This window comes from Gaeumannomyces tritici, assembly GCF_000145635.1.
Source record: "Gaeumannomyces tritici R3-111a-1 unplaced genomic scaffold supercont2.4, whole genome shotgun sequence".
NCBI classification, from domain to species: domain Eukaryota; kingdom Fungi; phylum Ascomycota; class Sordariomycetes; order Magnaporthales; family Magnaporthaceae; genus Gaeumannomyces; species Gaeumannomyces tritici.
Window position 1 is genome coordinate 4,137,079 of NW_008804548.1, and position 24,021 is coordinate 4,161,099.

Genomic DNA, 24,021 nt, shown 5'->3' on the forward strand with positions numbered 1-24,021 from the left:
AAGAATAAGAAACAAAAAGAAAGAAAAAGAAGAAAAAAAAAAGGGAAGAAAAAAGAAAGGTGTGAAATTGGAAAGAAAAATATGGAAGACTGCGGGAAAGTGAAGCGTCGAAACTATACGGCTCCAATCAACGTGACCCAAATCGCACCCCACTGGGGTACTGTGGCTGGCACGCACAACAGCCATCCCCAAGGATGCTAAAAATTTCTGCCACACAAGGGTGCACCGCAAATCCCTCACCACTGCCAACGACTGACTGCCCACGACCGCAACCACGGCCGACATTAACGTGCTCTCGATCGATCCATCCCGGTATAAATGTCTAAAGCGAAAGGATCCGACAAACGTGAAGCTCGGCGCACTACCTGAGCGGTCCTGTTACCCTGCGTCGAAACGAATACCCAACGGAGGGCAAAAAGAAAAGAAAAAAAGAAAAAAAAAAACTCCAACCGACAAAGCAAACGCTTGGACAACAACCTGAAAAGGGAATACGATGAAAAATGCAGGGTTACAGGAAGGAAGGGAAAAGTATGGAAGGGATGCTGACCCTGCATAGGCAGAGACATGGCAAACACAGTCTAGAAGCGAAATGCGCCGATCCAATCACCTCGCACCAAAAACAACGCCTCGCCGGCTTTCACACCAGCTCGAAGTCGTCGTCATCGATGCCTCCACCGCTGCCTCCAGCGCCGTTCGCCGACTTGCGCAGGTCGCTCCTCGCCTTACGGCCCTTGAGGAGCTCGCCGTTGGCGTCGAGGATCTCGTACTCCTTCTCGACCATCTTCTCCGTCGTGCGGTTGTTGGCCTTGACGAATGTCTCGAGCGTCACGGGCCTCGACGGCGTGTCAACCGCGTCGAAGCTGTATAGCACCCCGTCCATCGAGTGGAAGCCCCACGACTCCTTGCGGGCCGCCGGCACCAGCAGGTCGATGATGGACCGCGACGCCTCCGGGTCCTCGATCTCGCCCCGCGCCCCCATCCTGCCGCTCGGCCTGCCGTTTGACGGCCCGAGCATGTAGGGTAGAGGCCGCGTGACCTTCACATAGTTGGGGTGCTTCTTGTGGTGCGAGTCGTGGCAGCTGGAAGAGGAGGGGATCGTCAGTCACGATCGAGAGCAATGCAACCACACAAATACATCGTCGAGAAGGAACACGAGGCAATGACTCACTAGTCGCTGTACTTCTTGTCCGGCCTGCTCTTGGAGAGCAGCACCTCGGGCGTCTCGTCAGCAGCGCCTCCAGTGAAGTGGTTCCACTTGACTCCGGCGGCGGGCCTGTGGCCGTGTGCCCACTTCGCACGCGAGTCCTTTCCGCGCTTCCAACCCTTGTGCGCGCTGCGGAGGTCACGCTCGAACTGGGCGGGAGTCTCGATCATGGCAGCCATGGTGGTTATGCAGCCGGTGCAAGTGCCCGGAGTGTCTATGGCGTTGTTCTTTAGGTGGTTGTGTTGGTTGTTGTCGTTGTTGTTGTCCTGGCTGTAGCGGTTCCGTGAATCTGTTGCAGTCGGGATGGCTCGGGGTATCCGACCAAGAGGGTGGCGTCTATATGTACAGCCACGTCTTCTTTGTCCGAGTTGGACACCTTTGACGATAGGCGGTCGGGGTCGTTTGGCCAGCGAAGGCAAGTGATACAGTCTAATGGGGTGACGCAGGCGAAAGAGATAGGGGATACCAAAGGATAGGATTAAAGGTATTTTAACGAGAAAGTTCTAGGATATGGATGACGGAGCGAGAGACGAAGTACCCTCGGGGACGTGGGCTATATGGGTGCGGCGAGAGGTGCTGGGGTGACCCGGCTAATCGTCTAGGGAAGTCACTGGTCGGAACGAGCTGGAATGAAGGGCCGACGAGTCACCCGGAAGTAGCAAGGCGGAGAAGGGGAAGGCGTAATGTCAAATGCAGAAGCGATGGCGTTGTGTGATCAGACCGGAAGCCCCTTTGTTCTCTTATTGCACAGCAAGAGACGAGATGGGAAAGGGCCAGACGGGGTTGGCCGTGTGACTCAAAGACTGGGAGTGCTGAGGAGCAGATGCGGATTGCCGGGGCCCCTGGCGCGGGCGCGAGGAGAGCTTTGGCGGAGATAAGGAGTGCGATAAACCACCACTTTTCGGCTAGCCTGGGAACCAGGGGGCAGGCTGTATGCAGACACTATGGGGTTATGACAGGACGAAAATGAGTAGGTATGATGCAGATGCAGATGCCTAATAGAGAAAAAATATACAAGTAGCCAGATCGGTACTGGCACACTTGATGGCTTCTGTTTATATACGGTTTGTTTGGGCTGGGAGCAGGGTGTGAGGGAGATGGGAGGAGGGAGAGGCCAGGGACGGCCACAGGAGGCAGACAGAGGTCATTATCAATACAGCATGGATGGGATCACGGCATAGCTGGGAAGGCCTCCCGGGATTCCCGCGCAGCCTCCACTGAGCACCGGACCTCGGGGTGCGTCGGCACAGCCAGTCAGCCAACCAACCAATCCCTTTCCCTCCCGACAATGTGAGCATGATGCCGACGGGGGCCTTGGAGAGCGCAGGCCTACTACCCGCAACACCCTTTCACCTTATCATAGGACCAACAGGTCCGCACCCCTCCTCGTCCAGTCGCTCACCCACGCCGGGACCCATTTTCCTGGAGGCGCGCGCGCGCACGCGTCGGGATGACGGCGATAAGGCTTGCGGGGTGTGCGTGACGATGACGGACTTGGTAGCAAGGCGCGGGTTGGTGTGCCTGGTGATGGCTGCCTTGTCGTACAATGTTTTTCCATCGCGGCGTGGGTGGGTGTGACATGGGGGGCGTGTGTGATGTGCAGGTCGGGCGGACGGGAGAGTGTGTGTGACCTGGGGAAGGCAGGCGGGGGTGGAGGGTGGTGGGTGGTGGGTGTGGGATGGAGCCTAACTTGAAGCAGGCAAGCCGGACAGCACAGGTCAGGTCAAGGAAGAGCCTGGCGCGGCCCTCGCTGATTGCGCTTAGAGATTGCCGTATCGGGACAATCAGGGAGCCAACCTGGTCGCAAAATCAGGGTAGACGGCGCTTCGCAATCAGCAGCGCAGGAAGAAGGCGTCGTGGCACTGCCCGCGGCCAGCCGCCGAGAGGTCTTTCGCTTTTGTCTTTTCTTAGCCCACTCGCTGGCTCTGATTGGCGGAGCTGGACGATGACGCTGACGAAAGCGACGAGACGGAGTTGCCAAATGGGATTGCGCCCATCCGGGTTCCAGATACAAATGCATGTTCCAAACAGATGCCAGGGACGCGGGCCCGTGCTACCGTTCGCGCCATCCCATTTGTCAGGACGAAAGTGGTGCAGCCTGGGAGCGATTTCGTCATCAGCGCTGCCTGTTGGCCAGCACAAAGCAAGAGCAGGCCGGGCCAAGGGGTTTCCTCGCTTTCAGTATCACGCGGCCAACCCCAGCTCAAAGAAGCAAGGCGCGGGCACAGTGCATGTCTGGAGCTCAATTGTGTTACCTGTTGCGTGCCATCTTGCAGGCGGTTGCCACGCTTTATGCCTACCCACGTCTACCACAAAAAACGGCAGTTCCTTCGAGGAATAGGAACAGGAATAGGTGCGGAAGAAATAAGAATAGGAAAGCTTACGGCACTAACAACTTCATTCAATCTTTGGGACCTCCTGTAAGACTGTCGTTTTTTTTTGTGGTGGGCGTACTACCCAAAACGCCTGGTCCCAACAGCAAAGGAGACGGAGACCTCCAAGTTGGCCTGGTTATTCCACCGTTGTGCGGGCCCAGATACCTCTCTGCAAGTCATCACATACAACCAAAGCACACTCAGCACGAGAGATCCAACGTCCAGTCGGAACCCCGCCTTTGCTACCACTCTGTGCGCCATCGGGATGTGACAGAACACGAAAACGATCGGGGCTATCCCTCGGGGCTCTAGTTGCTCGGGCAGGTATCTCAAGTGCTTTGTGTTCTTTCGGTCTTGCTAGGGCAAGCCTTTTTGTTGCCTCAGCCATAACCACCAAAGCGTGCAGCAAACCGGCAGCTCATGCGTGCTGTAATTTGCTATGCGAACCAAAACTGGAACCCTGGGCTGCACTTCCAATCCAGCACTGTGCAAGCATTCGTTTTGTCGAAACCGCGGTATGCGAGTTTCAAAGCCACGCCAACAGGACATTGGCTTCCACAACACTCGGTAGAACCTAAAACACCCGTTGCGCCCGAGTTCCATAACGGAAACGGGCACTTGTTTCTGCGGACGCTGCGGCTGGTTTGCATAGTAATATTATAATAACACTCCTCGCTGCGCCTTGGAAGGATCCAATGAACTGGCTGCTCCCAATTTGGCAACAAAATCAAGCCTTGCGTTCTCGGAGAGCTAATTTGGTGCTGAGGTTGTGGATCGCTATTGATACCAGTCAAATAAGGTTACGGGCGTCATTCTGTGCATAGGGAGGGACATAGTTCGCCCGACTTACTTACACTTGGCAAGCATTCGCCTCTCAACACTCGCAATTGTGAATACACCCATCCACAATGGACACAATCCACGGTAACAGGTCATGCCCATGATTTGAAATGCGCGTCATCAAGGACAGCCGACGGCGTATTCCCGGCGCTTGGTGAGAATGCGGTGCAAGCGGCGAATGACAAACGGAAACAATGACGCCTCTCCCAATCACGGCTCCTGAAAACGGTCGCGTGAACGGCCACATGCCAGTGCCAGCCTGGAAACCCCAGCAACACAACACTCGACCATGTATGCCGTTCCTGGTGCGGCTAGCCCAAGGGTAAGATATCGGCGTGGCAATATTTGGGAAATCTCCTGTGCCATCCTGGGTAGGTCGGCTTCGGCAGACATGGGATGTGATGAAATGAAATCGATTTATCGTCACCTCGGGCGCTGTCACGTGCTCGCGCACGTGCCAGAACACGCCAAGCACCTCCACAGAAACTCTCTGACATGGGGTGTGATGTCGTAGGATCATGGAGTTGTCGATAATAGTCTTATCGCCACGTGATTACGCTTCTCGTTAGTTTGGCACAAGCATCGCGACGACGCGAGGCTGATGCACACTGCTCCGAAACCAAGACGAACGGTATCTCCGCGCAAAACCAGCCACATGTCCTAAACTACAGATGCAAACTACGCTCGACAGTGCCACCTACGCTCCATCAAAAAAAGGCCCGCATCGCCCCAAGAAATAACGACATCCGTCACACCCACCCCCAGCAGCCAACAAGGATGCCCTCCGACCTGGCCGCCTACCTGGCTGAGCACTACCTCACAGCCGACCCGAAGCCGACAAAGAAGCGCAAGAGAAAGCACGGCGACGGCGGCAAGAAGGACGGCCTCCTCATCAAGGACGACGACGACGAGTCGGCATGGGGCACCTCCCGCCGCGCCGGCGCCGCAGACGACCAGCAACCCCACCTCGGCGCCGCCGTGGCCGGCACGTCGGCCGAGTTCAAGAAGGCCGCCAAGTCCGGCTGGAAGACGCTGGGCGGCGGCAGCAAACCCTCAACGGCGCCAGATGAGGCCGCAGCAGCAGACGCCGTCCTGGCCGAGGCGGCCGCCGAGGCCGCGGCCCGGCGCGCGGACGACGACGAGGCGCCCGTCGTCGAGGGCGGCGTACAGGCGACGGCGGCACTAAAGATGAGCGACGGCACGCACGCGGGCCTGCAGACGGCGGCGGCTGTGTCGGCGCAGCTGGCGGCGCGGCGGGCCGAGGAGAAGGCGCAGTACGAGGCGGAGCGGGCGGAGAGGCGGGCGGCGCGGCGGGCGGCCCGCGGCGGCAATACCGGCGGGGGCGACAGCAGCGGCGAGGAGGAGACGGTGTTCCGCGACGCGACGGGCCGGCGCATCGACGTGGCGCTGCAGCGCGAGCAGAAGCGGCGGGCCGACGAGGACAAGGCGCGCGCGGCCAAGGAGGCGCTCAAGGGCGAGGTGCAGCTGGAGCAGGCGCGCATGCGGCGTGAGGCGCTCGAGGACGCGGCCCTCATGCCGCTGGCGCGCGGCAAGGACGACGCCGAGATGAACGGCGAGCTCAAGGCCCAGCAGCGCTGGAACGACCCCATGATGCAGTTCATGGCCGACAAGGACAGGGGCGGCGGCGGCGCTGCGTCGGGCGGCAAGTCGGGCGCCTCGAGTAGGAACAAGGGCAGACCCGTCTACCAGGGGCCTGCGGCGCCAAACAGATACGGCATACGGCCTGGGTACCGCTGGGACGGCGTGGACCGCGGCAACGGGTTCGAGGTCGAGCGCTTCAAGGCGCTCAACCGTCGCGAACGCAACAAGGGCTTGGAGTATTCGTGGCAGATGGACGAGGACTGAAAATAGTGCGAGCGTCGCCGAGGGGCGCGATAATAACCTATATACCCCTATTTGAGAAAATCACAAGCATCTATTCGTACACGCTCACACGTGCTCGGTGTTTTGGTGCCCTCGTCTGCTCAGTGCACGTTTTGAGTATGCCGTCCATGTGTGAACGACGTTTATCCATACCAACGCCGTTAACTGTAGTAAGGTCCTAGCAAATTCCCCGTCTGTCGCCGAGCAGCCCCCTGGAGGGCAGTCTAGGAGGCCTCCTTCTTGGGCTTTGGAAGCAGCAGCTTGTCGGCCTTTCTGAAGATGGAGTTTCTGGTCACCAACGAGATGAACTTGTTCTTCTGGAGCTTGTTTTCGCCATCGCCGACGCGGTCGCTAAAGTACCGCTTCAGAAGGTCACCAATACTAATGCCATTGGGGTTGGCCTCGAGCGCGGCCAGCAGCTCCTCACGGGTAATGATTTGCCCGGGACCATCGGGCACTGGGGTCCCCTTCTTCGGGGAGACGCCAGCGGATGCTTTTGACGGGCAGGATATTGTCAGCAAACTTTTGCGCCAAAAGACGGCAGCGGCAGTGGCCCTGGGACCATGCAAGGCGCAAACTTACAAGAGCCAACCGGTCCCTGCGACGGGACTGGGCTTCCGGCCCTCGAGCCCCCGGGAGTGCCCGTCCCACCCAGCTTGGAGAGCTTCTTTTTCTTGAGTCCACCGTCAGACATCTCTCCGCCCGTCGCCTCCCCGTCGCTGGTGGCGCTACCTGCCGGCTTGACCTTGGTGCGCTGGGGAAGGGGCGTGCCTGAGCGGCTGGGCTGGACCGATGAGGTGGCCGTCTTCTTGGCCTTCTTCCGCGTCGACTCGTTTCCACTCGACTCGGACAGGTTGGGAGATCCAGGCCGCTTAAGCGACTTGGGTCCCTTCGTCGCGTCCGCCTTGGATTTGCCCGCCGCGCCACTCCCCTTGGCTGCGGCCTTCTTGTCTTTGGCATCCTTGGGGTCCTTGGAATCTTTGGTCTCACTCTCCTTTTCCTTCTCGCCATCCTTACCATTGGCCTCGTCCTTCTTTTCCTCGTCCGGCTTCTCCTCCTCCTCGTCCTGTCAGAGGTGTTAGCTTCGGAATCCAAGTGAAACGTGTTTTTGTCCATGTGCTTGTAGGGGCACGCCAAGGGTCGCAACTTACACTCGAAGATGCGTATGGGTTGCTGTCCGAGTCGCTCTGGTACTCCAGGTGCTTCTCGTGACGCGTGAGAGCCTTGCGGACTTTCTTGCCGTGCATCTTTCGTACGGCATCCTCTAGCATCTTGGCAGTCTCCTCCTCGTCCACCTCCTTCTCGTCGGCCTCACCGAACAGGTTGGCGCCCATGTGATCTCGACGCTGACGCTCTCGCGCATCCTTGGCATCCTCGTCATTATCGCGCTCCATGGTGGGGGCCTCATCATCGTCCTGGAACTCGTCGCCCGACATGTCGACGTCGTCATGGTCAACCTTCTCGGACCGCGGGGCGGCCCTGTAGGTGCTGCTCTCCTGCTTGACCATGGAGCCGCCGCCCATCCAACGACGAGTGGCGGCCAGCTCTGCCTTTGCCTCCTTAGACTCCCCCTTCTCGGCCCAGATAGGCATCTTTAGTTTCTGCTTCATCTGGGCCTCGGCCTCCTCAAGGCTGAACCCCTTGAAGGCGGGCTTGGCGATGAAGCGGTAGTACTTCTCCAGCGGTATCATCTTGAATCCTTGCCCGCTAATGACCAGGCCCACGTTCGCACGGGACAGCGGAGCCACGTACTGGCCGAACCAGACATTCTTGCCATCAGCGTCCTCAATGTGCCAAGGGAGGGCCTCTGCGTATCTGAGCTGCCCCGCCTTGGGGTCGGCTGTCTTTTTGGTGTGAAAGTGAGCGTTGAACGGCTTCTCCTTCTTCTGAGTCTTCTTTTGCGCCGGCTCTGCGTTGGCCGTCTTCACCCCCGGCGCGATCTTGGCCAGGTCCTCTTGGCGCTGCGCTTCCTTCTCGGCCTTGAGCTTCTCCAGGCGCTCGGCTTCCTTCTCGTCCATCGTTGGCTTCGCTGGCTCCTCCTCAACCGCAGCCTCATCCTTGACCTCGCGAGCTGCAGCCGGCTGTTGCGCGTCGCGGCGGTGGAGGACGACGGGACGGGTGAAGTCGTTCGGGTCAGTCGGGTCCACGGTATGGTCGATTTGTCCACCTTTGGTGTGGGAGAAGCGCATGACGTGGAAGAGAGTGTCATCATCCAGGGCGCGCTTGCTAATAACAAGCGGGTAGTCCATGAATTCGCCTTGTGGCGGTGGGTTGGTCCAACCGCCGTTCTTTTTGCGCTGAGCCTCGAAGTCCTTGAGGCGTTTCTCGTTCTGCTCCTTGAGGGCGATGAGGGGGTCCTTGGGCGTGGCCTTGACATAGGCTGTGCTGGACGGGCGCTGTGTCGAGGCGGGGCGGTTCATGGTCTTGGAGGGATCGTGTTTACGCCGGCCCACGAGAGGATTCGACGCGGCCGCCGTGCGTCTGCGCAGGCTAGCGGGAATGCGCATTGCCGCGGCATTCTGGGCGGCGTTGGGAGCGGCCGGGTTCGGGGCATTGGGGTTCGGCGCGTTCGCATTCGGCCCGTTGGGCGGGTTTGACCTAGGCGCGCTCATGGTGGTGGGTGGTGGGCGAGGTGGTCTAGAGGCTCGCGATGCGGCTGCGGTGACGCTGTCGGTTCAGATGGAGGTTGCCATGCAGTGGAGCAATGGCTGGACACGCGTGTCGATGTCTAACGCGATACACGATGAGTCTATGTCGGTCTTGGAAATCACAAAGTGTAGCGAGCGGGAGGGCGGCTGCAGGAAGAGCAGTCTATCGTGGGACGGCGCCGGACGCAATGCCGGGCGGGTGGCGACAAGGGAACATGAAGCGTTGAAGAGCTCGGTCAGCGTGCAGCGGTTTGGAGGCAGGGCTTGGTTGCAGGCAGCCAGACGTTGGCTGGAATTCTGGCTCAAAATGATGGTCTGGACCCACTTTGGCTGTTTGTGGAGGCTGCTTGCCGTCTGAGTACACAGTGTGTGGCAGTGTGCCTACCCAGATTCATTTTTGGCCCGTGGCTGCGTTTGGCGACCCCGCTCGGCTGGGAGCTCAATCGCGCGACCAATGATGAGCAGGCTGGGGTTTCTGGGCCAGGTCCAGATAAAAGAGACTGGGGTCGAACAAAGCATTCCATCACCTCCACATCGCCTCCTCGTCCTATGCACACGCCTCATCTGTTCCGATTGCGCCAGCCCTAATATCTCAACGAACAACGTATCTCTTACTCCAGGGCCAGTCTTCAGCAGTGCCGCTGGGCCTTCGTTACGCAAGGGCAAATTGCGCTCGGCACATTCTTGGGACAAATATCCGAGCCCAGGGCGGGGTGGAATTCAATACTCCAGCCCGAAGCTCCAACTCAGGACTAGGACGCGAGCAGGGCGCTGTTGTGTCGACACGCGCCTCTGATACTTGGCTGGCCCAACACCTCTCCCTGGAACCGCCCTGGAAATCGGCAGCAAGGCACACAGTGGCGAACACCACAAGTGCGGGTTGCCTCGAGTGCCTCCTTGCCTCCTCTGTGTCGGCCGGCTGCTGCCCCGCTCCTGTGTTGCCCATATAAATCCCAGGACGCCTTCATACCAGCCCATCACCTGCCTGTATCACAACCACCTCCAACACTGCTTGCTCAACCAAAAGTTTGCCTCGTTGGGCTCACAATCGGCCGTTCTAAATGCATCTCAGTGGTCATCTCTCCTTCCTCATTCTCCATTTTACTTAGACCTTCTGGTTCACACTGTCTGGTTCCTACTTCGGCCGTGCACTCAGCATCTGGCTCGTTTTCCAGGTCGCTTCTCCGCAGCCCTCCACCGTGACGATGCAGCCCCTCCAGGAGCAGACGGCCGGGCTGGAGAACAAGCTACGGGGCATGATCCTTTCCAACACGGGGAGTGGCGACGGCCTAGGACCGTCGCCGCACATTGTGCCATCTGCTGATCCACGGTCTGGACTTGGCGCTCCCCCAAACGCCCGCTCATTTGACGTCCCACCTGGCCTTGACAGACAGCCACCTTCATTGACTCCAGGAGAGGAGATCGGGGCGCAGAAGTCCTCAAAGCCCACCAGAAAGCGCCCCAATCAGGCACAGCGCAGACAAATGTCGGCCCAGCTGTCCATCCCCATCGACCCGCGCCCTCAGATGTCCCATCAGAGTCAACAGCACATGGGCACGTCGTACCACTACCAACATCGGCAGAGCCCCGGCTTCTCGCCCAACGACCATCAGCACCAGCTATCCAACGGCCACCCATTCGAGCAGCGCCAAAATTCGCACCCACATGGCCAGCCTGGCGGACACGGCGCCCTATACGGGGCCGCATCCCCTCCAAACTACACGCAGATGCGTAGCCAGTATTCTCCACCCTACGACAGGTTCGCGGCGACGGGTGAATATAGCCAATGGAGGGGCCAGCGAGGTGGCCACAATGGCGAGCAGCATCCGAGGAGCTACCAGATGCCCAGCTTCGGTGGCGACAGGCCAAGCCAGGAGCATGGCTACCAAGGCCGAAACAGGCCTGGAAACTCTGGCTTTGGGCGCCTGTATCAGTTCAAGCCAGATGATGTAGCCAGTCAGGCCGAGTTGCTAAACGGCCTGTGTGACACTATCATCAGGGGCGCCGAGATCTCGTACGACGAGATTGCCAAGAACGAGGGCTTCCGCGCCACGATTGAGCACATCTGCCGTATCGCTATTTCTGAATTCGAGGCAAACGATAACGGAAACACGCAATTCTCGCCCCTCAGCGTTCAGCTGAGGTGCTTCGGGAGTCTCTCTTCTGGCTTCGCAACCAAGGCCTCCGACATGGACCTTGGGCTCCTTTCGCCACTCTCACATCCGCTACCAGACGATGCAGGCTCGCCGATCCCGCGGCTGATCGAGAAGGCGTTTCTTGAGGCTGGACTGGGTGCACGGCTGCTCACCCGAACGCGAGTTCCCATCATAAAACTGTGCGAGAAGCCGCCCGAAAAACTCAGGATGGCGCTTTTGGAAGAGAGAGGCCGGTGGGAGAGAGGCGAAGACGAGGATCCCGCCTTGGAGGACGATGAGACTAATGAAGAAGGCCGCGACGACGGCGTTGCCCAGAGCCCAGCGGACGCTGGTACCGACGGCGGTGAGGCAGGCGGTGACCAAAAGCCCAAGGCCATCGAGATCGGTACAGAGGCATACGAGCGGGCGCTGGCGCAACTTAAGCAGACGGGCAACTCAACCCTCACGGCATACTATGGACTTGCCAAGAGGCTACTGAGGCGACTGGGTGGAAGCGACATCACAAATTCCAACATGAGGAACCTGGGGAAGCAAGACCTCCAGATTGTTACCGATGTGGCCCATGCCTTTGTGCGGGGGCTGGCGGACGCAGAGCTGGTGCGCAGACTGCAAGCAACAGTCTCGGTCTCTCTCCGAGATGATGCCAACTACCCAACCACACGTACGCTGGCCGGAATGCACACACAGGTCGAGGGCGAGGCGCTGGCCATGGCGTGGGAGAAGCGCCAGATCCAGGAAAAGGACGCAATCATGGAGAAGGAGGCCGCATCGAAGCTCAAGTTCTGGACCGAACTCCAGAACAGGGCCATGTTCGGGCTGGATCCCCTGGGCTTCGCCAAAGAGCTTAAGCAGGCGGTGGACACGTTATTGAAGAGGATACCCTCGATACAGATGCATATCTTGAAGCAGGGTCAGTACGAGTCACCATCCGAGTACCATGGCAGGACTTCGGCGCTGTTGTCTCAGCTAGGGGCACACGACACGCCCTCTCCTACAAACATGGTTCTGCCACTAGCAATCGCCCAATATGTCACGGGAATCTGGGACAAGGACATCCGGGAACAGGTCATCGCCTTTGCGGAGGAGGAGGGTGTTGACACGCTGAGGGCCGCGGCGCGCCGTCACAGGAGCCTTCAGCTCGCCCTCGAGTTCCAGCGGGCGCTCAAGAAGGGGCTCTACGAAGACGACCGCGACGTAGTGGCCGACTACATGGCCATTCTGCGGAGACGGATGCAACGGTCAGATTCCTCGCACCGCCACTTTGACTTTGTGGTGCCCATCACGCAGGAGGACACGGCCGTCATGCGCAAGATCAAGTCGCTCCCGCACCCCTCCATGACTGCGCCGAACCAGCCCCGCGACCCATACCATGACCGCCTGGAGTTCCCTCCAACTGGGGCAGGGGTTCAGTGCGACATCAACTTCTCTGCCCACCTGGCTCTTCAGAACACGCTCTTGCTTCGGTGCTACTCTCACACGGACCCTCGCGTCCGTCCCTTGGTGCTCTTTGTCAAGCATTGGGCCAAGGTGCGTGGCATCAACACGGCCTACAGGGGCACGCTGAGCAGCTACGGCTACGTGCTCATGATGCTGCACTACCTGGTGAACATTGCGCAGCCATTCGTCTGTCCGAATCTCCAACAGCTGGCTAAGCCGACAAACCCTCACCTGACACCTGCCGAGAAGGAAGCTACAGAGAACTGCAAGGGGCGGGACGTGAGGTTTTGGCGCGATGAGGAAGAGATCAAGCGCCTGGCTGCCGAAGGTCGGCTGAACCAGAACCAGGAATCGATTGGGCACCTGCTCCGGGGTTTCTTTGAGTACTACGCCCAGAGTGGCACCATGAGCACGAGCGCTTACCGCGGCTTCGACTGGGGCCGCGAGGTTATCAGCCTACGCACTCCAGGCGGACTACGGATGAAGCAGGATAAAGGGTGGACGGGGGCCAAAACGACCATCGAGCGTCAACCCAAGACACCCTCGGCCGTGCCAGCTGTCTTGGCCACTAGCGAGCCCTCTCCTCCTCTCCCCGGCACCCCGCAGGCGCAGCGGCAGTCGACTGACGCGCTCGCATCGCCCCCGCCCACCGCTGTTACGCCGCGGCCATTCTCGGAGGTGAAGGAGGTACGACACCGCTATCTCTTCGCTATCGAGGATCCGTTCGAGCTGGAACACAACGTAGCACGCACCGTGACGCACAACGGCATTGTCAGCATCCGCGACGAGTTCCGGCGCGCCTGGAGGATTATAAAGAGCGCGGGCAAAGCCTCGCCCACGGGCACGTCACTGACGGAGGAGCTCCTCCAGAGCGCGGTCGATGCGGACCGCAGCAGAGAGAAGAACGCGCTGGTTGATCTCCTCGACGAGATTCACGGCCGAAACATTCCCTTTTGATCTGGTTTCTTGTCACGTAGTTGCTCACTGAAGCAACATGCACGATGTCACGATTAATGACACAGAAGACTCCCTTGACCAGGCGCGCCAGTCATGCTATTGCCTATTGTAGAATAAAACCCGTATTCCTGTTATTATTTCCAGTTCTCCAGGCCTCGGTGCATAGTCTCTCCGCTCCCCCATTTTGCGATGTAACGTAGACTGCGCAGGAAGTGCGACAAAGGATGATAGAAGGATAGAAAGAACAACAGAAAGGAAGAAGAATAGCAGAAAGGGAAGAAAAACGACGGAAAGGAGACGAATGAGGGTTCCATTTGTGGTGCTAGCTATCTCTCGTCGTTGTGATTTGTGGCGTAGGCTTTTTACTACTCTGACAACCTCCATGCCTGGGAGGAACCTTGGGGGATGATAGCAAAGAACTTGCGGGTGCTTCACCTTCGTGGAAAACCACACTGATCTGCCTTGACTGCAGGAACCCAAGCTTGGGGTGGAGTTGTCTTACCCGTTCCACCGGCCTCAAAATAGCCTCTGATATCCGGCAACCAACCACCTGTTCCAGCAGCCACCGCCAAACACCCTCGCCTCATAGCAAGATTGACGAGCAGGTAGTTAGTTCATTTTTAGCAGCCCCCAAAAGAGATAAGGATGCGTTAGATCGGAGAGGAGGCACCGCATGGTGGGCGTTGGGATATCTGAGCCAAAACTGACGGGCAAGTGAGGACGGCTTCAGGTTGGCCTCGAGCCCAACACCACCCAGTCCGTGTCTCCTATTGAATCACTGCTCAATACGCACTGGCGGGTCCTATTGAAGAACAAGCATAATAACAATCACAATAGCATCGAACGCAACCCAGCCTCCTTGGTCCCCGCCCCAGACACCTCGCCGCCTTTGCTTCTGCCGATACCCTCCCATCTTCTCTTCTCTTCTCGACTTTAGTTTTTTCACGTTTGGGTTCTTGCAAAGCACTTCGCCCTCTCACAAATCTCTCAACACAGCGCTACCTTCAAGATATCTTCTTTTTCCGCGTTGCAACCCCGCATATCAACCAAAATCTGCTATCTACTTCCTTCTCAGCTGGTCTGTACTACTTTCGTAGCCGCGTCCTCACGTCTCTTCCGTTCGTATCTACGCCTCCTCCCGCCACTTAATTGCTTCGGCATGCTGGAACCAGAAAAAGCCGCCGAAATGGAGTCTTCGGCTGCTGCTGGCCCGCGGCCGAGATCCGCGCCAGACGTTGCTACGCTTTCTCCCGGCGTGCTCAACAAGACCTGGCCCATCTTGAGTCTCCCTCCCGCTCCCGCCAATGAGCCCCAGACCGAACAGCCCGTGGGGCACGCGCCGGGCCAGGTGTGGAAGCGGTCGAGCCTCGCCAACCAGATGAAGTACACCCACCATTACCACGAGCAAGCGCTTGCCAAGAACGAGGGACCGCAGCAGCTGGAGGTCTCGGTCGACGTGTTCTGGAGCAAGCACGGCTTCTGGTCTTGCTACGAGCCCACAGAGGCCGATAACGAGGCTCTGGAGTCGGCCGCCGAGAAGCCTGCGTCGGATCGGGACGACGCCCTTGCTTCCTACCCCAGCGGCAACCTGGGCGGGCACGAGGTCTACGTCGACCAATTCGGCATTCACTACTACTATCACCAAAAGCCCACCGTCCGGCTCAATCCGGATATTGCTGATGCCCAGGCTATTGGCGTGGAGGCTGCTTCTCGAGAGCATGGTGCCCAAGAAGAGCACCCCGCCAGCGCCCAAGGCAGCGTGGATGGAGAGATGGCAGAGAGCACCACTCAAGAGCAGGTTGCTTCGGGACTCGACTCCTACACAGCGGCTGTGGAGGCTGCCATTCAAGAAGATGCAGCCCAAGAGAAAGTCGTTCAAGATGATGCAACCCAGGAGTCTGCGGACCAAAAGGGTGCCGCCCAACGAGATGTCGTCCAAGAACATGCCACTCACGAGGATGCGGTTCAAGAGGATACCGCTCAAGAGGGTACGGCCCATGACGATGACGCCCAAGACGATGTCTTCCAAGAGCAGCCTCTGTCTCTGGTTGCTTTTGCGGTTGCTGCGGTTGCCCGTCTGGCACAAGCAGATGCATCCCAGCAGCAGAGCGACGACCAAGGCCAGCCTGTTCCCGCGACAGGCTCCCACACCGCCAGCCTCGAGGCGGATACCAAAGGCGATGCCATCAAAGCTCTTCCCCCGGCCTCTGCTGTGCACAGCCATGCCGCCGAGACCGTGGTCCAAAATGACGACATTGAGCCGCAGAGTGTTCTTGCAGGCGAGGGCGAGATGACTGACGCCGAGGCCACTGACCTCTCTGCAAACATTGGCTCTCCTTCACAAGAGCCGGCTGCTGGCTCGCTCACCGAGGAGGCCGAGGAAGCGTTCGGTTCTTCCCCGACCCTCGTCGAAGCCACTGGACTGGCGACCATTGCCGAGGCCGAAGAGGGTGCCGGTGAAGATGTCCCCGTGGGCTGGCGAGCGAGTCCAGCTGGAGCTGCAGATATGGCATCGCAGACCGTGTCTCCTGTCAAGGCCGTCATGAGCATCGAAAACATCACGCTGCCGGCTCACAAGGAGCAGGTCCCCGAGACGGCAGGTACCCTCTTCGCTGCGGTTGCGCTACAGGCCGTCCAAGACCAGGAGCCGTCGGGCCATCAGATGAGCGGCGCCCCCGACGGCCAGGTTGTCGATACCGAGATGGGTGGTCTGGCACAGCTTGGCCACGGCTTTGACGCCTTTTTCCAAGGCACTCTCATGGGTGACCATCACACTCCTATGGCCGAGGCCTCACAGCCCCGGAGCTCTCTGAAGATGCATGAGCTGCTGAACGACTCTTTCGAATCGATGCCCGCCAAGGAGCTTGCGCAAAACATGGTCGACGACGACATGGCTGATGTGCCAGCCCCCGGGGGCGACAACTTTCTCTTCAGCGCCACAACGACCAGCCAGCCAGCAGGCTCTGACGGGATGATGGTCCTTGACCTAGCGAACATGAGCTTCTTGGAGAGCAACGCCGTCGCTGCTGCCATTCCCGATGCTGCTGCTGTTGCCGAGAACGACGTTATGTTGACGGAGCTGTCCGACAGCAGAGCCGATGGCGCTAACAAGACGGCGGACGCCAGCCAGACCGAGGCCAGGGACAAGGGCAAGCGCAAGGCCACCTGGGAGGACCTCGTCGAGGTGCCGCCGCCGCCCAAAAAGAAGGCGCGGCGCAGCGAGAGCCCCCTGGAGCTTGTTGAGATCAGCCCGGAGTCGTGGAACAGGTCCAACAAGCGCGCGGCCGATTCGCAGCAGCCCGCGCAGGCGTCGCTGCCGGCCTTCAAGAAAGCCAGGGTGTCAGAGGCGGCGGCGTCGGGCAGCCACGCCACGCCACCTCCGTCCTCCCCCACTGCGCGCGGCGGCAAGGACGACGACGACAGCAACGACGACGGCGACGACGACAGCGACAGCGATAGCGACAGTGACGACGAGCTGCCAAGCGTCAAGACCATCTGGGAGAGGGTGAGCTCCACTCCTCCGCCCCCGCCTACCGCGCCCAACGCACCCACCGCCCACACCAAGAGCAAGCAGGAGCAGCGGCGCCCTAGCCTCCCTCGCCACCAGCCTCCTCCCCCCTTCAACGCCGGCCCTGGTGCACAGCACGCCCCCGCGGGAGACAGGCCGCCGGTCGACGAGAAGAAGAAGAGAGAGTTTGCCAGCAAGATTGCCTACAAGGCCTTCCTGCTGGATCTCGAGACCATCAAGCGGGACGCGCCCCTTTTCATCGGCCCGGTCGTGTGTGTGCGCGGCATCCTGGCCACGCCCCAGCAGCAGCAGCATCAGCAGCAGCAGCAGTGGAAGCCGCAGGGCCCGGCGAGGCAGCAGCAGCAGCAGCAGCAGCAGCAGCAGCAGCAGCAGCAGCAGCAGCAGCAGCAGCAACGGACTAGCGCCGGAGCTAGCGCCGAGAACCCCATCTCGCTGGAGGAGCGGACCCCGTCCCCGCAGCCCGCGCCCGTCGCCATCGACCTGACGCTCCCGCCCAAGTCGGCCAGCTCGGCCCCTTCGTCGTACCCGACGACGGGCATGGGTGGCGGCACAACGTCTGCCACTGCTTCGGGCTCGCGACCTCTGAGCCAAGCCTCGGCTGCTCAAGACAACGCTCCCGGAGGGTTCGACGCCGCTCCGGAGACTCCCCGGCGCACCACGCGGGCGCAGGACCGCGCCGCCAGGAAGCCGCGGCCGCCCCCGCTCGACGGAGCGGCCTTTTACGAACTCAACGACAGTGGCAACTCGGAAAAACTGATGCGGTATCAGGATCGCAGCAACTTCACCGGCACCATTCCTGGCACAGTGGTCCAAAGCCCGCTTGGCAACCGGCAGCCGGACCGGCTCCTGATAGAGAAGTTCCGCGTCGACGCAGGCATCGTTGCCGCCGCCGCGGGCGGCGAGGGCGACGCCAGCGGCAGCACCAAGAGCGCATCGGCGGCCCTCAAGACCAAGCCGACAACCAAGCAGCAGCGCGAGCTCGTGCACCCCAAGAACGGCAGCCTGGACCGGCTGTACGGCCAGGAGGACGACCACGACCACGACCACCACCGCCACAAGGCCGAGAGCCCCGCAGCCGCCGAGGCGACCAAGCAGCGGCGGCGCTGGGTCGAGGACCGGCCGGCCGAGGCGGCGTTGCTGCGGGGGTTCCCGCTGGTCGAGCCTGTCGAGTTCCTGCGTAGCCAGAACCGGGACGACGAGGGTAATTGCTACTGGAACGCCATGGCAATGCACGTTTACGGGCGGCGCGATTGGGGCCCGCGCGTCAAGCTCGAGCACCTGCGCTTCGTCGAATCGGTGCTGATTAACGAGGACCACCCGCGGCACGCCGATTACGCGCGCGTCAACCGCCGCTGGGTTGTCACAAGCGCCGAGGGCATCGCCGAGCCCTTCGTCGCAAACATGTGGCAGCTCCTGCACCTGCCGGGCAGTTGGACGCCGTCGTGGATGACGCAGGTCACGGCCGATCTGTACGGCCTATTCGTGGTGCTTTACACGCTTGAAGAGGACCAGGAGACCAAAGCCGGTGGCGGCGGCGGCGGCGGCGGCGGCCCCATCGTGACCGAGACGACGACGCGCGGCTCGTACAACGGCCGCCACGTCTTTTTACTCTTCGTCGATAGGAACCACTACCAGCCCATGGTGCCGAACCGGCACGACGACGCCGAGTTCCGCTGCCCGCGGCCGTCGCGCGCCCTGACCTGCAATTATAAGTTCGGCGATTCGAGGCGCTGGGGCGACGGCACCTCCCACGCCTGGCGCCTGGACGTCTCCTTCTGCGCCCTGGGCAAGCGCGTGCCACCGGCCCTGCACGTCGACCACAACATGGGCAGTACCAAGAGCGAGGTAGACCGACTTCTTGACGCCGTGATTACAGGTGGCACTGGCAACTGGACCGCGTAGGCCAGACTTTGCCGTAGGAACGTGCAGAAGGGAATCATTGAAGAAGACATTTTTGGGAGAGAAAATGCAGAGGTTTTTGAAGAGGAGAAAGTTTCAGAGAAAAGGAACATGTTTCAGTTTTTTTAGAATTCGAGCCATGGCAACTCGTGGAACTAACCGGATAGAGTTGGGCCGCACGCTTGAGGCTTTTTCGTAACCGACATGTTGGTGGCTTCCAGTCATGATGGCACTGGCCACCCCGGAGCAGCCTCCAAGATAGATTATTCAAAGTAGATATCGAGAGCACGAGAAAGAGATATTAATCACTTAGGACTCGTGCATGACTGAATTCCATGACATGTTCGAAAAGTTATCTTGCGCGCTGCCCATCGACCGTGAGGAAGAGGATGCACCGTCCGAGGACGGGTCCGAGCAGCAGGCCTTCTGCTAATCGAGAGGCCCCAGGAAGGGGGCCATTTGTTCTTCCAACGCTCCGTTAGGTACTTCTTCTGGGTTGAATGAAGCCCCTGCTGCCCAGAAGGCAGCATCGTTGGTGAGCCCCTTGCAGGGTATTAAAGAATAGGAAACCAGGCCATCCGATGCAACAGCCCGGCCAACGCTAGGGATGTGTCTGAGAATGACAAAACAAGAAAATGCTATCCGCATGATTGGTCGACAGTCTAGCTCATGGTGTTTTGGTGACGACCCAACCGTCCTCCCCTTTGAAAAGGAAACACCTGCATTACCCATAGACGCCAAGCTTTGAAAGCAAGTAAAACGCATACCTTCGCCAAAGTCGTACATCGTCACAAAAAAGCCGAGTCAACAGAGAGTCGTCGATTCACATACCGCTGTGGTGGTTGGGTAAAGATGAAAAGAGCTCGCCAAAACTCGGGTGCAAGGAATCTCTGAAGGGCTATAGAACGCCCTTCAGTCGAGAATGTGCTGGAAGAGAGGCGAGATGGACTCGCCGTGGTGGTTCCGCCTGATGGCCTCGGCCAGAAGCTGAGACAGGTCGAGAACCACGAGCTTCTTCGCGCGGCTGGCCTTGTCGGGGCGGATCGGGTAGCTGTCCGTGACGACTATGCGGTGGATGCAATCGCATGCCTCTAGCTGCTCGAGGCAGTCAGCACCAAAGACGCCGTGGGTCGCGATGCAGTACACCTTCTCAGCGCCGCCTCTCTTGACCACAGTCTCGGCGGCGGCGATCCAGCTGCCCGGCTTGTCCATCATGTCGTCGACGATGAAGACGGTGCGGTTCCGCACGTTGCCGACGAGGGTGATCATGTGCTCGATCTTGGGGTCCTTAAGCTTATCCTCTTCCTCGTCAGAGCTGCCAGCGTCGCCTGGCCCGCCCAGCGCGTGGTTATCGGGCTGGAAAAACGAGGAGGCGTGGGACATCATCATGGGATCGTCTTCTGGCAGGCTGGTATCTGCCGCAGATGTCGCTGGCGACGGAAAGTCGTCCGGCACGATGTGCCCCTGGACTAGGCGCGCGTGCGTGACCTCGTCCGAGGGGTCATCGTTGAACTGGTCGGCCTCGTCGTCGGCAACATCGCCGGTAGCCTCGACAGCTGGAGCCGTGGCAGAGTCCACACTAGCGTCCACCGAAGGCCGCGGCGTTGTCCGCGACGACCGCCGATTTGTGTTTGCGTTGGATGTCCTCAGGGAGGCCCTCCTAGGCGATCCGCTTGAATCAGCCACCACACGAGACCTGGACTCTTGCTTCTTCTCAATCTGCTGTTTTGCAGCTTCACCCTCCGGGGCCTGGCCCCTCAGGGTTCGACCACGAGCCTCGAGCATCGCTGCCATCATCTCCGGGTCGTCCATGTGGTTCAGGATCATGCTCGCCGTCATACTGTGGCCTCGCTTCTTGTCCGTCGTCACCATGCCGAAGTTCAACTTGAGAGCGTCGGCTAGGGACGTGACTCGCTTGGTGCCTCCAGCGTTCTTGGAGACGACGACGGCCTCCTTCCAGTTGGGCACGTTCAGCCGGATCCAGCGTGCGATGAGCGGCTCGGCGTGCAGGTTGTCGACCGGGCACTGGAAGAAGCCCTGCATCTGCGAGGCGTGCAGATCGACCGTGATGACGTGCTTAACTCCAGCCACGTGCAGCAGGTTGGCGAGCATCCTGGCCGTGATGGCGCCGCGGTGAGACTTCTTCTTGGACTGGCGGTTGTAGGGGAAGTACGGCAGGACGGCTGGGAGCGACGGGAGGGGCCAATGGTTAGCTCGAGGGGTCTGGTGCACGTCTGCATGCGTCGAGCGGGCATACCGGTGATCTTGCTCGCCGAGCCGCCCTTGCAGGCCGAGATCATGATCAGCAGCTCCATGATGGTATCGTTGATCCTGGGACTGCCCGACTGGACGACAAAGACGTCCTTGTCACGGGTGCTCGTCAGGATGCGGACGCTGGTTTCGCCCTGTGGTGGTTGGGCACGGCCGGTCCAGGTCAGCTCGACGGTCCTCAGGCGCAGCAGCCACGCAGCCATCAATCATGCTGGGATCCAATGGCCACCGACATTTGAGAATTGGGTGAGCTCGGCCGAGGCCGGAGCCATGCCCAGGCTCTCACATATTCGCCTGCTCAGGTCCGGACACGACGTGCCCGAGAAGATGAGAGTGTTGCGCATGGTGAAGGAAGTGGAAGAGCCTGGCGAATTTTTCGGGAGGGGTTGCGAGAAAAGAGCTTTTTATCTATGCTCGGACCAGCCGACAAGGGCCCTCTTTTCATTCCAGGCGAGAAATGGTGCAAGGATTTCTGCGCGAAGATTTCGTCGGGACCCAGTCTTCGTTCACTTCGACGAGCATGTGACCCCACCAAACACGTGCGGCGTTTGCCTGTTAGGACAAGGTCCCTGCCTCAGCTAACACGCCTGAATATGCTTTTTGGCCAGGTGCGATCCCTGCTGGGGCTTTTCATCAGGCAAGCCCGACACGCATGTCCACGCTGCGCAACAGCCAACGCCTAGACAAGCACACACGATGGGCATCCGCCACTTGACCACCACTCTCAGCCCATATGGAGAGCCTCGCGTCCTGGGTGCCGACAGTCGGGTGGTGATCGACGGGCCGGCCCTTGCCTACCACATCATCGGCCTGTGCTCCCCAAAACATGGCCCCACCAGTCCCTTCGCTCAGCCCTCGTATCAGCTGCTGGGTAGCGCCGCCGTCGCCTGGCTTGACGAGCTGGAGAGCCAAGGTCCCAAGGTGGCTGCCATCTATTTCGACGGCCACCTCCCACGCCATAAAGTCGCCGAACGGCTACAACGATCTCTCAAGGTCTCGCGCAAGCTGAATAATTTCTTCCTGGCGACGCCACACGGAGTTGCAGAGGCGGCACACAGGGCGGGCCCCGTCGATCCGAGGCGACTTTTCTCTAGATCGTCAAAGCCTGCACAATCGACCGCTGTGACGTTGCCTGTGCCTCCGCTCGCCGTCCAGGCCATCTGCGACGCGCTCCGCCAGTCAGACCGCTATGGCGGCTTGACCCAGCTAGTGCCCGAGGAGGCCGACTGCTACTGCGCAGACTCGGTCCGCACCCACGGCGGCGTCGTCCTGACATCGGATTCTGACCTGCTTGTCTTCGACCTCGGAAAGGGAGGGAGCGTGGTGTTCCTGAGGGATCTTGACCTGAGCGGTCATATCACCGGGCCCGATGGCTTGCACGCCCTCTCCTACTCGCCCACCAAAGTAGCCAAGAGGCTAGGTCTTGCTCCAAACTATGGCCTTTCAGCCCTGGCGTTTGAGCTGCACCTGGATTCCTTCCTTGCCGAGGGCAAGTTGCTGGAAAAGGCAAGGCAGGCCGCGGCTATCAAGGAGTCTCCTGGTGCCTATTCGACTTTTATGGAGCAGTACCGTCTCTGCCCTCTGGATTCTAGCTTCAACACGGCCATTGCGCTGGCAGAGCTTTACGGCATGGACTCCAGGCTTGCAGAACTCGCAGTACAGTGCCTCAATCTGGGCTCCCCTGAGAGCAACAGCGCCAACTTGGCCGTGACCTCCAGGTCAGAGCGTGACGACGATTCGCTGCTCATATTCCTACCTCCCCTAGTCGATGCTTGGACCCGCACAAGCGCGTGGGAGATGGGCTGCTCTATCAGGGAGCTGGCCTACCGCATCTTGAAAATTGGTCTGCCAGCGACGGTGCCGGCAGAAGTGCGGGAATACAGGCGATTGACCACGGCCGACTCTAGCGGCACACGCGTCTCGCTGCCTGTCGGCTCTGACGATGACATTGCAGAGTCCTGCACGGAGTTGATGGCGCTGATGGGCAAGATACGCGACCATCTGGACCAGAACGAGAAGGATGAGGCCTCCTCGGATGACATGGTCTGGACGGTGCTGTCTATGCGCGAAGAAATACAACGATCGCGGGACACGGGCAAGAAATCGCTCGTTCTGCACATGCTCCGCCGTGCCACGGACCCAGACGGCGCAATTAGAGATTGTGGCACTTGGGATGTGCTACACCTGGTTTCGCAGCTGCAGGCGACCTTATACTCACTAAGAATGTTGAAGCAAGCGCTGGACTTTACCGCAAGTAGGGCGGCGAGGAAAGACGCCGACGGCAAGAGCAGACTCCCACTGCCACCCGCGTTTGCGGAGCTGTCGACTTTTCTCTCCTATCACCTGCCTCCGATCACGGCCTATTGCTCAGTCCACGACATCGGGGACCTCCCGCGGAGGCTGAAGGAGGCGGGTGGTCTGGAGCTGCTGAGAGACCTCGCCGACCTTCAGAAGCCCATCAAATTCGGTGTCGACCCAGCCCGGGCGGCCAAGAAGCAGAGGAAACGGCAAGCGCAGGCGGAGCAAGGAAAAGGCTCGGCCTCGAACCCGCCCGCCGCCAAAGCAAGGAACAGGTTCTCGCTGTTGGATGCCCTCGGTACGGAATAGGGGATGGGTCCTTGGCAGTGGAGCGAGGCTTTAGGGGTAATGATCAACGCGAGATACCCTGACATGGCAGCTGAATAAAACCTGTACTTTTGACATGCCATTGTAACCCCTACTGCCTTCCCTTTTTTTTCTATCCCGTTTCCTGTGCAGGCTTTTATTGGATAAATTGGCTATTTGTACAGCTAGTGTGGACCAGTGTTGGTGACGTCATCGA

General features: G+C 59.7%; 7 protein-coding genes across 7 annotated transcripts; 4 read left to right on the forward strand and 3 right to left on the reverse strand.

The window, feature by feature from the left end:
- Positions 1-10: 10 nt before the first annotated feature.
- On the reverse strand, positions 11-2,829 carry GGTG_08797 (hypothetical protein). Its single transcript, XM_009226639.1, has 2 exons — positions 1,169-2,829; positions 11-1,079 (listed from the first exon to the last, which is right to left on the reverse strand). The coding sequence occupies exons 1-2, from the start codon at positions 1,381-1,383 to the stop codon at positions 638-640; spliced, it is 657 nt and encodes a 218-aa protein (XP_009224903.1). The 5' UTR covers positions 1,384-2,829; the 3' UTR covers positions 11-637.
- A 2,166-nt stretch (positions 2,830-4,995) lies between these two features.
- Positions 4,996-6,408, forward strand: GGTG_08798 (pre-mRNA-splicing factor CWC26). Its single transcript, XM_009226640.1, has one exon. The coding sequence runs from the start codon at positions 5,197-5,199 to the stop codon at positions 6,283-6,285; it is 1,089 nt and encodes a 362-aa protein (XP_009224904.1). The 5' UTR covers positions 4,996-5,196; the 3' UTR covers positions 6,286-6,408.
- On the reverse strand, positions 6,173-9,206 carry GGTG_08799 (hypothetical protein). The gene is made up of 3 exons (XM_009226641.1): positions 7,455-9,206; positions 6,886-7,369; positions 6,173-6,796 (listed from the first exon to the last, which is right to left on the reverse strand). The coding sequence occupies exons 1-3, from the start codon at positions 8,913-8,915 to the stop codon at positions 6,528-6,530; spliced, it is 2,214 nt and encodes a 737-aa protein (XP_009224905.1). The 5' UTR covers positions 8,916-9,206; the 3' UTR covers positions 6,173-6,527.
- A 193-nt stretch (positions 9,207-9,399) lies between these two features.
- On the forward strand, positions 9,400-13,859 carry GGTG_08800 (caffeine-induced death protein 1). Its single transcript, XM_009226642.1, has one exon. The coding sequence runs from the start codon at positions 10,157-10,159 to the stop codon at positions 13,499-13,501; it is 3,345 nt and encodes a 1,114-aa protein (XP_009224906.1). The 5' UTR covers positions 9,400-10,156; the 3' UTR covers positions 13,502-13,859.
- An 828-nt stretch (positions 13,860-14,687) lies between these two features.
- GGTG_08801 (hypothetical protein) lies at positions 14,688-18,932 on the forward strand (the record flags this gene model as incomplete). Its single annotated transcript, XM_009226643.1, has 1 exon — positions 14,688-18,932. The coding sequence occupies one exon, from the start codon at positions 14,688-14,690 to the stop codon at positions 18,930-18,932; it is 4,245 nt and encodes a 1,414-aa protein (XP_009224907.1).
- GGTG_08802 (ribose-phosphate pyrophosphokinase 1) lies at positions 18,821-21,673 on the reverse strand. The gene is made up of 3 exons (XM_009226644.1): positions 21,434-21,673; positions 21,187-21,334; positions 18,821-21,112 (listed from the first exon to the last, which is right to left on the reverse strand). Exons 1-3 carry the CDS (start codon positions 21,542-21,544, stop codon positions 19,842-19,844), a joined length of 1,530 nt encoding a protein of 509 aa, XP_009224908.1. The 5' UTR covers positions 21,545-21,673; the 3' UTR covers positions 18,821-19,841.
- Positions 21,662-23,979, forward strand: GGTG_08803 (hypothetical protein). The gene has a single exon (XM_009226645.1). It carries the CDS (start codon positions 21,897-21,899, stop codon positions 23,805-23,807), a length of 1,911 nt encoding a protein of 636 aa, XP_009224909.1. The 5' UTR covers positions 21,662-21,896; the 3' UTR covers positions 23,808-23,979.
- The last annotated feature ends 42 nt before the right edge of the window (positions 23,980-24,021 follow it).